The 12550-nt window shown below is 40.2% G+C and overlaps 1 protein-coding gene across 3 annotated transcripts in view; it reads right to left on the bottom strand.

Moving 5' to 3' along the window:
• ARHGEF12 (Rho guanine nucleotide exchange factor 12) overlaps positions 1–11443 on the bottom strand; it is a 147258-nt gene extending 135815 nt beyond the window's left edge. For all 3 annotated transcript variants that reach the window (XM_038005085.2, XM_038005087.2, XM_038005086.2), the window contains exon 1: positions 11349–11443. In XM_038005085.2, coding sequence (XP_037861013.1) covers positions 11349–11380 — 32 coding nt within the window. In that variant the 5' untranslated portion in view covers positions 11381–11443. The remainder of the gene's footprint in view (positions 1–11348) is intronic.
• Between the last annotated feature and the right edge of the window lie 1107 nt (positions 11444–12550).

Here is a 12550-nt window from a genome sequence, read left to right as displayed (position 1 = left end):
GGATTACAGGCAGGCACCACCATGCCCAGCTAATTTTGTATTTTTAGTAGCGATGGGTTGTTTAGGCTGGTCTCGAACTCCTGACCTCAGGTGATCCACCCACTTCCGCCTCCCAAAGTGCTGGGATTACAGTCTTGAGCCACCGCGCCTGGCCCCTACCTGAAGGTAATTTTATACACTACTGTAAATAATTTTGTGCATGAAACAAAGTTTGTATTATGTACTTATGTGTAGAATTTTCCACTTGTGACACATGGCACCCAAAAAGTTTCAGATTTTGAAGCATTTCTGATTTTGGATTTTTGGATTAGAGCTACTCAACCCGTACTGACAAACTATTACCTCTAGAACGAATGTTCTCAATTGTGATACAACAACAGAAAAACAATATGACTCATGGCAAGTCAAAGTTATTCTTCATGGGCAAATTTTTATTTATTTATATTTTAAATAGACTATACTGTCCCAAATAACCAAAGCCAGAATCAACTCCACTGATTCTGAAAAACTGGTTTTTCCTTCCCAAGAAAAACTCAAAATTAAGTAATTTTATTTACAAGCCAATGATAGCTACTTTTCTACTGTAGTTCCTACATAGACTCTGAAATGAGACTAGCAATATAATGTAACTAGAAAAAACTAAAGCCATTTGGATATCTATAAAGACTACTGTAATATAAGTGTCTCTGTACGCAATGAAAGTAGTTAAGAAAATAAAATTAATTTGATAGTGGTGCTATACCAAAATATTTCCATCATGTTATATATAATAATTTAATTCCTAAGCTGCACAAATCCTCTTCTGCTACCTCACTGTCACCTGAAAATCTACAAACTGAAGAGAGTATATCTGTTTATTTTGTGTCCCACTGTTTATTACCTAACACCCCCCGAAAAAGAATGTCCTGTGAAACTGTAATCCTAGATCCATAACAGAATGCCTCATATTCCCTACAACCATGGAAATGACAAACTTACTGGTTATACTGAATGTTAATAAAATCTACGGCATCTTGAATCAAAATGGAGGCTTTCAGGCCCTCAAGACAAACTAACGTGAGCAGTTGAAAGTGGCATTAATGATTTCTACACTAAAATTAGATGAATTTCTTTACTTTTATATCATCTTAGAGATCATCTTAAAGATATGATAGATCCTTTCTCCGCAGAGCAAATGGCATGGGTGAACACAGGATTTTTAGAAATGATTTTGATGTTCTTCTCCAAAGAAAATAACATCACCGAGAGCTCCCAGAAGACTTGGAGCCATTAAGAGCTGGGATTCCTTTCAACTGGCATCATTCCAAGAGGCTCAGTGAGAAATGAAACCTCTGCAAATCAAATCTGTTGCAATGTTATTTTTTCCAGAGGTTAATTACCTGCTTCTGCTACACACACACACACACACACACACACACAGAGAGAGAGAGAGAGAGAGAGAGAGAGAGAGAGAGAAAAGGAGAGGCTGGAAAAGTAGATGACATTCTGTTGTAAGCCTCCTCCAAAAATACTCAAAATGAAATCAAAACAAGGTCGGGCTGTCAAATTCTAGATACACTCTATTAACATGCTCTGCTGCTTGATACCTGTCAGTCTATAGTACTATTACCTCAAACTATCAGACAGTAATAATTTACTATAAGAAGTCACACTTTCAGACTTTATCTCTTAAAAATACTTACTGAAATACTTGTTACTTAGTGAAATACTTGTAAGTGAAATTATAGTATCCAAAAACTGCTTCAAAATAATCCAGTGAGAAGGGGGGAAAGAAAACAGATAAACCAACATTGTCCATACATTGTTAACAGCTGAAGTAATGAAGGGAACATGGAGGTTAATGACACCATTCTCTGTACTTTATGTTTGAATTTCCCACTTTAAAAAAAAAAAAAAAAAAAAAAAAAAAAAAAAAAAAAAAAAACCTTTCATGGACTCCAAATAACCCATTTAACAAGCATTTACTGAACTTGTTGATGTAGACTATATTATTCTTCCAAATTATTTAACCTCTACTTTCCTTAAGAGGATTATACAGCCTTATCTGTTATCATGCAACTTGCAGTGCCACCTGTGGAAGGACTATATACATCCCTACCCCACTGACAGTGAGCTCTGACCATATGACTTGCTTTGGCCACGGACATGTGAGCTGATGTGATATACACCATGACTGAGTGAAAGCTTTAAGAGCCATTGTATGCCTGCATCTGTTTTTTTGCTCTTTCCCTCATCCACAATAATGGCACAGCCAGACAGGGGATGCTCCTTGAGCCAGGGTTCCAAAATAAGAAACGTGAAGCAATGCTGCAGTCAATCCACAGACAACAAGGTGTAACAAAAGCAAGAAGAAAAGCAGTGTTGCAAGCCACTGAAATTTCATAGTGTTGCTATAGCAGCATAACCTAGCAAAAGCTGACAGATACACTTACTATGGAGTAGGTGCAAAAAATAAAATTATAGGCTGGTATATTTTTTAAATGTTTCAGAAGATAAACCAAAAAAATTTAACTACTGTTACCTATGAGGAGAGGGTATGAAAACTAACAGGTGTGTAGGAATACTTTTTTAATACCATTATATATGATTTGAATTGTGTGTGTGTGTGTGTGTGTTTAACCCGAGCAGCAGCATCTGGGTAGTTGGATCATTTGGGCCGTTTATTTTTCTTCCTTCTGCTTTTCAGTATTGAAAAATAAAAATATAATAAGGCTACCGGTAATTACTTAAAAACGAAGAAGAACTATTCTTATAGCCTTGAAGAACTCAAGTATTAGCTAACAATTTAGCTTTAAATAAAGCCTCTCCCTGCCCCCATTCATTGTTAATTTTTTTAATGTCCAAGGCTAAATACTCTGTGTGTGTGTGTGTGTGTGTGTGTGTGTGTATATAGGAGTATGTCATATGCATTTCTATCAGTTTGCTCAATTTCAGGTTTCAGCAAAGCAATATAGTGTTTTGTATATGGATGGTACAGTTACTAATCTCAAAGGAAATTCTCACAATTTCATTATTTTAGTATGCTAGTTAAACTGGCAAAGAAGTTTGCTCTAGTCAGGGTTGTCCAAGAGAGAGAATACAGTCATGGGTTCTTAGCTTCTGTTTCTGGTTGGGCTAGTAAAGCCCCTTCCTCATCCCTCTTTTCCGTTTTATCACTAGAGACAGAAACTAGAAACCATGGCTTCAGGCTGCTGAAAGCCTAAAACGAAACAAAACAGAAGAACAACAGCAAAATAAGGCAGGTTGGACAAGCTTGCTAGGTGTCAAGTTTGGTAAATATGCCTTAACCAGTACTAGAGCAAGGAATCTATTAAGGAAACTCTTATAGGGTAAAATTATAAAGGAGCATTGAAAGAAGGGGAAAAAAAGGGGAAAAATTCTAATCATGACTCTTGTGATAAAACAACACTTGAATGGTTACAGAAATCAAGTTTGATAGAGTAACACTTCACTACATGAACATGTTTTAACTTCAAGACAGCAATATCTGAACATAGCAGTAACCTGCAAATGACTAAGAACATGTCTGCACTTTTCATCCCAGGATCTCAAAGCACTTCACAAACATTAATTTAATTCTCGTATCAGCTGAGAGGTAGTGATATAATAATACATCATTATAACCATCTATCCTGCCAATACAAAATATTTAAATACCTCTTCAGCAGCATTTGCCCTGAGAAGGTCTTGCTAAACAGTCAATAAAACAGGAAATAGGGTGACAGTGCATGTGCCACCAACAATCTCTGAAAAGATCAGACCTTCACCCACAAGAACCACTTCCTCTGAGTAAACCACAGAGACTGTACTGGGCAAACCACAACATATCAGCTTGTGTCTGGAACATAGGCAGATAACCCGTCTAAAATCTATGGAAGGATATGTCTAAGCACCTTCACAAGATTTCTTGTGTATTAAGTGTATTTGGGGTATCTGTTACTCTTCTGGACAACATATAGCCACTTTCTGCATTACAAGATCAATTTCAGGTATCAGTCCTTGAGAGGCTAATGAAGTCTCCAGTTTGTTGTTTTTTGTTTGTTTTGTTTTGTTTTGAGTCGGAGTCTTGCTCTGTCATCCAGGTAGGAATGTAGTGACGCAATCTTGGCTGACTGCAACCTCCATCTCCCGGGTTCAAGCGATTCTCCTGTCTTAGCCTCCTGAGTAGCTGGGATTACAGGCATGTGCCACCTGGTCCAGCTCATTTTTGTATTTTTAAAAGAGACAGGGTTTCACCATGCTGGCCAGGCTGGTCTTGAACTCCTGACCTCAAGTGATCTGCCCGCCTCGGCCTCCCAAAGTGCTGGGATTTACAGGCGTGAGCCACTGCACCTGGCCAGTTTTTCTACAACAAAATAATCTACATTTTTTTGAATCCACAAAAGATCTACAAAGTCCTCTTTGATCTTTTGAGTGTATGAATGTAAAATCAACATTTATATGTAATATTTGACAAAAACTGTAGTATCAGAGCATACCTTTAAATGACTCTAATGTGTTATATAACACCAAAAGAAAAAGCAGTGTGACAAGCAGCTAATTGAAAGCATTAACTAAAACCAGGCTTTCTTATATAGTTCCCGTTTCTGCATGAATTGTTACTTGCAGTTCAAGACAGGAAACCTACTTTTCATTGTCCAGTCGATTTGCTTGTCTCTAGACACTGAGAAGCCACCCAGGCCTGTCATGTGACTATGATCTCAAAAACCAGGACTCAGCATTTGAATTAGTAAAAGATCCTGTTTTGGTATGAATCTGAACTGCATTGGTGCATGCTAAGTCAAGAGGTAAAGTTAGTGTATTTTTTCTTTTACTAAAAGTCAACAATATATGCTCATGTAATTTAGACACAGCCTCTGTCCAGGCACTAGCTTCACAGGCTTCTATTGGAGTTAGAAGCTGCCTTACAGCGGTCTTTCCTATAAGACTATCTTGATGATTCCAGATATTCTAAGTTGAAAAAGTAAAATGCTCTAATTTGGCATGTTTGCAAATTTTAATATTACCAAAATACAAAATATTAATATTAGCAAAATACAAAACAAGGACATCTATTTCAATAATTTGAAACTAAATTAGTACCAAAGAAAATATGCTAATAAAATATTCAAAAGGTCTACAGTCTTATAGATTTTATAATAATCTAAAGATGCACTTTTTCTATTACTGTGTCTTGTCATTAACAATTCTTGTAAATACAACAGCAAGAAAGTAAAATATTTCAATTTTCACAATATCCAGTTTACTGAAAACAATACTGCTAAGCATTGCTATTTCACTAATATGTGGAAATAAGAGGAGACAAAACAATAAGGTAAAAATAAACCAAACAATGAGGAATGTTTTCACCTACAATTTAAGATAATGGACTGAAAAACCACTAGAAAAAATAAGAAACTTCCTGATGTATTTCATCATATTGCAACAAGATGATTTTCAATCAAAAGTGGGTAACATTATTTCTATACCCTACCCTTTTGTCAGAGAATTGATAACATTTGTTACACTGAGGGTACTCATATTTGAAAGAATCGCTTTGTAAAAAGCCTTTTAGAACAAGAGTAATTGCTTAATTAGTTGATTTAGTAATCATGCTGTTTGTATAAATCTGTTTCATTTGACTGTGACATATCTCGTATCCATTCTAAAGACTATCTAAAATAAAATTGAATCAACATGACCTTGAGAATCTCTTTACCCATATTTTTGCACTAGGAGGGCAACTGAGAAAAAAGCTAATAAAATATTAAGAGAAACAAGTTGATTTTTAGACAATGGATCAACAGAAAGCATACAGCTTGGCTAAGCAAAGAGTAAGGGAAGGGGACCGGAAAGCATAATGAATAACCGTCTGAAACATTTAGAATCATACCATACAAACATAAAATGGGAGGAGAGCATTATTTAGCCTGGTACAGCAAGTACATACAAGTAACAGGACAACTTAAAAGAAAAGTTAGACCTAAAGATCAGGAAAAACTTCCTGACAGCAAGATCTATCAGATTGTGCTTCAGTCTCCTGAGGAAGTGACAAAAGCTTTATCCTCAAGAGATATTTAAAATTAGAATGGGTAAGGTACTAGAAAGTATGCTGTAAGAGAAAAATTCAACTGATTTCATCAAGCTGGAGAGTTACTAAAAGAAAAAAGCACAGAAAAATACAGTACAGAGACAGACAATAATTTAAAACAAAAAAAAAAAATAAAATGGGGGACTTGAGAGCCAGAAAATCAAGGCTAAAATCTTGGATCTGTCCTTTCTAGTTGCATAATCTTGACTTAAACTGTATGAGTTAGTTTAAAGTGTAAATGACAGAAACATGATCTGCCCAGTACTGAATTGAAAATATTGTAAATGTTAAAGAATTATACTACCACAGGATATCATTACATACATAATGGTATTTTACTCAAAAGAAGGCAAAAATGTAATTTTGTTGATTTAAAAATTTTAATTCACATGGCACTATTCTGAAAACCTGTAATTATTATAAGGGAAAGGAGCACGTCTTCAAATAAAGCTCAAGAACATCATCAAAACCAAGTTTTCACAGAAGAGACCACAGGAAGTTAAGCTACTATTCCTGAAAATGTGTCATGGTCAATTTCTAGGAAACAAGAAATTATATAAGAAACATTTCTAATAATCTCAGACAACCATGATGCAAAAGAGTCCCTTCAATTCCCTGGGAACCAGTATGTTATCTTGCTGTTTCTGTGACCCATATCAGTTTGGGAAGCAATTCACTCCCACCTCTGGATGACATTTAGAAGAGGCAACCACATATGTATAATGAAATATTTTTCAACTCTTTTCCCTGGAATCGCAATGCTCCACAGAAAAATATATAAAATTCACCATTTACAGATTCCATGAATGTCCACCTCAAATTTCATTTCTTAAACTAAAAACTCAAACTTAGTTAAAACACAACAGCAACAACAAAAAAACCACTGGGCTCGATGGCTCAAGCCTATAATCCCAGCACTTTGGGAGGCCAAGGCGGGTGGATCACCTAAGGTCAGGAGTTCAAGACCAGCCTGGCCAATGTGGTGAAACCCTGTCTCTACTAAAAATACAAAACTTAGCCGGACGTGGTGGTGGGCGCCTGTAATCCCAGCTACTCAGGAGGCTGAGGCAGGAGAATCGCTTGAACCTGGGAGGCGGAGGTTGCAGTGAGGAGAGATCGCGCCACTGCACTCCACCTTGGGTGACAGAGCAAGACTCAAAAAAAAAAAAAAAAAACAAAAAGAACCCTACATGTTAACTCAATGATATATACATGTTAACAACTGGAAACCACCAATGTGTTAAGTGGTATTCCAAGGTTAACATATTTTTGTAATGATTTCAAATAAAGCTTCTCTTGTCACCTCACTGAATATAAGCGTCATATAAATGTACCATTAATCAGGAAGATTACAACACTGTACTTTCAAAAAAAGTTACTTTAGACTCTGCATGTTGACTCATGTAAAACTGTACAAGTGAATCGAGGCCGGGCGCGGTGGCTCAAGCCTGTAATCCCAGCACTTTGGGAGGCCGAGGCGGGCGGATCACGAGGTCAGGAGATCGAGACCATCCTGGCTGACACGGTGAAACCCCGTCTCTACTAAAAATACAAAAAATTAGCCGGGCGCGGTGGCGGGCGCCTGTAATCCCAGCTACTCCGGAGGCTGAGGCGGGAGAATGGCGGGAACCCGGGAGGCGGAGCTTGCAGTGAGCTGAGATCCGGCCACTGCACTCCAGCCCGGGCGACAGAGCGAGACTCCGTCTCAAAAAAAAAAAAAAAAAAAAACTGTACAAGTGAATCTACTATTGCATACTTTTATGACTCAAGATTTTATACTGAACTAAAAAGGCAAAGACAAAACTGAATACAAAACACTGTGATCTTTAGCCCCCATTTCAATTTTGTACTTATCGACTGGCTGACTTTACAAGAAAAGGTCACAAATAATTTTACCTTGCAGACAGATGATTCATGCAACGTTGAAAATAACATATAAACATGAGTAGCTCTTTTTTTTTAATCAAAAGCATTATATAGCAATTTTGACAGAAAAAAGTATCATTAATGAAAATGCTAATTGCTGGGTACAGGCATATAAAGTCACAGGTTTCCACACTCACTTAAAAAATTTGCTTAAGTTAAACAGCTTAAAGCTGAATTCAGTGCTTTAAAAAAATTAAATCAAAAACCTGTCTTTATCTATAAATCAAAAACTACAAAATTCATAAGCCCTAGACAAAACAAAGCCCATTTATTTCAAGGAAGAACCTTGTAACTTTCCTACCTGTACTGTCCCTGAAAATTCAATGTTATAGACACTGGCCTGAAATCATTTACTGAGTCTACTGAAAGGGCATTCTCTCCTCTCTACCTCTCAGAAGAAACTCCAATTGCTATAGGACCCCTAAATTATCAGGGATACAAGAAAGACATGTAGGAGGACTGGAAACAATTGGGATATATTTTAAGACTGAATGCAGCAATCAATGCAGACTATAAAGCAGCAATCAGACATTTCTACACTTGTCAAGTGCTCATTCTAAATGATGAAAACTACACGACTCCAGGGCTCATAAATTGCATAGAATTTTTTAAAAAGCTGTTTGGATATACTATATAGAAGTAATAGCTACCATGAACATAGTTTGAGTTCAAAGTTTTTTAAAAAGTTCGAGTTTTAGGTTTTAAGAAAAGGGGTGCAGACTGGGGAGTAAAAGATGAAGGGAAAGAGAAGACAGCAAGCAAAATGTGTTGATTTAACTGCAAAATAATAACAGGATGTAACAGAGTTCTGAGTATCCAAAGTGACCAATCAGAGCCTAAACATAGCTGAATTCCATCCCAGCCCCAGCACGTCCCTAACACAAGAATAAAACCCTTATCTTGTTCAGCCATGTGTCGCCTGCCACAAACTGCGAAACAGAACAACGCCCAAAACCAGCTAGTCTGATTTCAACTGAGGACAGACGGACTCTGTAGTCAGAAGCACCACAATGAAAGAACTCTAACTCACACAGCTGGCCTGGTGGTTCTGCACACTCTACGAAACAAAGCCATACCACATACAGCACTTCAAACTTGAAAGGATCTCTATCTAAAAAGCTACACTGGCGCTGTTAATTTTCCGATAGCTCTAGAATCAGCAAAATACACCTACAGTAAGAGTTAGACACTGCAAAAAAAGGATGAGGTACGGCTGAGAGAAAGCTAGAAACTATTATATACTCATAACTTTGTTAAGACACCTTGGCAGAGAAATACTACTAAACCAGTACCTCCAGATTTCACCACAACATATATTCAAATTAGGAACAATTACTATCTTAACAGCAAACGGATGCTTTATATTTACGAAATATATTTAAATGTGGTCAAATAGGAATAATTCTTAATAAAAAAAGACCCTAGTAAAAAAAATTCCTACGAAACAGGTCTCAGTAGTGCTTATTAATTGGCTTTCCAAGATTCTTTTCTTGAAAAAAAAAAAAAAATGTAAAATTAGGCAGCAGCACCTGAACCTGTTCAAAAACCATTAATGCCCAAACCAATCTGCAGATTAATCTTACAATATTCATTTTGTAATCTCTTGTGCCTAGCATAGTGCCTGGCCCAAAAAAAAAAAAAAAACCAAAACAGGCTTTCAACAATTTCATCCTTATTGAATGTTTATATGCCATCTAAGTTATAAAGAGGATAGAAGTCCCAAGATTCTATTTCCAAGATAACGAGAAGACAAGGAAAATCTCTGAGAAGCAATGCTGAAGAAAAATCATTACTTGAGGGCTTTTAACTCACTTGTGTGTGGAATGAGTTCGTTCTGTTTCTATAAATTAAACACCTCAGCATCGCAATGAAAACCAACATTACATTAGTTCCTACTAAGACTTTTGTTTACAGGCTCAACAGAAAGAGCCATAATTGAATGAACCAGGAAAACAATTATCCCCACACCCGTAAAAGTGACTTCTCAGAAGTGAAACACCTGAAATGGGAAAAATGGGGATAACCAGAAGAAAGCAAGATAAGCATTGTCAATACTTACAGTAAGTGTATTCTTGGAAAAGTTAAAAATTATTTCATTGAAAATGAAAACCCACTTTGAAAAATACACAAAGAGTAAATATAAATGCTTTAAATATTTAACGGACTCTTTTAAGTGAACATTCATGTGATGCTGGAAAGCATCAACAGGAAGAGGAAGTTCTGTTTCTGGAGTAGCTGTTATGGTATGATAATGGAATTTGGCCCTTTTAAAATCAACAAATGAGTCTTACAATTGGGTAAAACTCTTATTAGGAAATTAGACTACTTTGTGCAGAAGCACTATTGTTGCACTTTTCATCAAAGAGCTTTGACCCTCTAATTCAGTTACTTGATCTATTTTTTCATAATATAATAATTTGAAGATTAACTTAAAAGTAAAGCAAGCTGACATTTCGGACTGGCATGCAGTGTCATAATGAAATTGAGAAATGAAATGTGGTCAAGGAATCAATATGCTTTTTATCCCTTGCCCTATAAACAAAAGTAACTTAGGATAAGCAAACTGTACTTCAACCACACATGGTCTAGCTCCATTCGCCACACACCACCATGCAACACTGGTAAGTGCTTAAAGGACAGACACAGAACTCAACAAATTCAGCTGCGCGCTTATACTATGCTTACGGTTTATCTCTCTTAAACGCCAAGTGTTTCTGGAAGATGAAATATTTAAATACAAGAATTAAAAGCAAATCCCATGATTTACCCTCATTTCTTCAGCTCCTGGACATTGCTTCCAGCAAGAACCTGTGACTTACTGGTAATGTCAACATTCTGGAAAGTTATTAGATAATAATTAAACACTGTGCAGGTCAACATCTCAAAGAGAGCAGGTTCCCAGGTCACCATGCAGTAGGCTCAACATTAAGTTCACAGGTAGAAACTCCTAAAATGTAATTGTCTTGAGAACCTACTGCAGGATAGGGCTAAAGCTGAGAAATAACACACCAATACCAAGCCGACTTCAGGCACCGACCTTCACCCAAAATGACCTTCTCCTCTGATTTCCAGACGAGTACACAATCCTAATGCACACTACAGGCGGAAAACCACAATAATGGTTTTGCCTCCCCCTTCTCTGAGAATCGGGAGGGAAGTTTCTCTCCGGAAAAATTACATTTCCAAAAGCCAATCAACTGGATAAGTCGGCAGCAACCCCAGGCTAACTGCACTGCTCCGAAACAACCCTCTTTCCTCTGCCTGTCAACTTCGCTGGCCAAAGGCAATCTGACTCCCCTGCTAGGTCGGGCCCGATTCCGGGAGGCCGAGCGGAGGAGGAGTTCATACCAACCTGTCGGTGATAGTAGACTGTGTGCCACTCATTGGGGCCCTTGGCGAGAGGTCCTCCTTTTATCCAACTTGCATTTTACAGTAACACCTCCTCCCCACCCCCAGTGCTCTGGGATCAGGCCCAACTCCGTCAGGGACACAAAAGTCCAACTCAAAACTCCATTCAGTCATCTAGACCATCCGATTGGAAGGGGTCAACGGATGCGGGTTGGAGGAAAACAAGTTATCTCCCAAAACAAACTGAGAAAGCCAGGGAGCGAGTCAGTCCAGAGTGAGTCGAGCTAGCGAGAAATCCTCCAGAAGGCACAAGGAGAAACTTCCTCAGAGAGAGAAGTCCGCGCGCCGTGGGAAGGGGACCCGGGACTCCCGCCGGGGCTGGGGCGGGATCAGCTCTGGGACGGGTGTCGGCTCCTCCTCCGGAGTCTCGGGGCCTCGAACTCCCCGCCGCGGCAAGGGCCGGGGCCCTCCCTCCCAGCTCTCTATCTGGGGCTGCCGGCTGCTCCTGGCCGCAGCGTTGGCCGCGTCTCCGGCCGTCCCGCGCCGGGCTCGCGCGGTTCCATGTCCCGGGCCCGGGGCTCCTCCTCTGCTCGCCGCCCCCACCAGGCTCCCGGTGCTGGGACGAGCCGCGGGCGCCGGGGGAGGGGTCCCGCGGCCCGAGGTGACAGGGACCCGGGTCTCTCAGCGCCGCGGGCTGCTCCCCATCCCTTTGAGGCCCGGACTCTTCCGCAGTCGCCAGAGGCGGCGGCTCCTCCCCGACGCTCCCCGCGAGGGGCGGGAGATGCCCGTCCGGCCCGGCCTGGAAGCCCTGGTCCGGGAGGCGGAGGCGGAGGCGGCGGCTTCTCCCCGCGCAGGGCCGGCTCGCCGGGTTCTGGAGGCCCTCGCGGGAGCGCGCCCAGACAGCGGAGGAGGCCGGCGGCGGTGGGGGCCGCGCAACCGCGGGCGCGCGCGCGGGTTCCGGTTCCGGTTCTGGCTTCCCGGCCCTGGCCGCGTCCGGCGCGAGCTCGCGCTTCCCGTCCCCCGCCGACTTTTTTGGCCCCCTCCCCTCTGACTTCGGGAAGCCGCCTCACCCGGGATCCCTCCGCCGCTCAGAGCTGCGCTCCCGCCCTTGGAAGGACGCCTCCGCCGGAGCCCTGTTTGGGGGAGCGGAAAAGTAGTCCTGCGGGGTGGAGGGAGGTGGGACCCGTGCAGCCCTTGGGAGGCCCA

Source organism: Chlorocebus sabaeus, chromosome 1 (genome assembly GCF_047675955.1).
Source record: "Chlorocebus sabaeus isolate Y175 chromosome 1, mChlSab1.0.hap1, whole genome shotgun sequence".
In the NCBI taxonomy this organism is placed as follows: Eukaryota; Metazoa; Chordata; class Mammalia; order Primates; family Cercopithecidae; genus Chlorocebus; species Chlorocebus sabaeus.
Note: the sequence above shows the minus strand (reverse complement) of the source record. Positions and strands in the feature narration are given on the sequence as shown.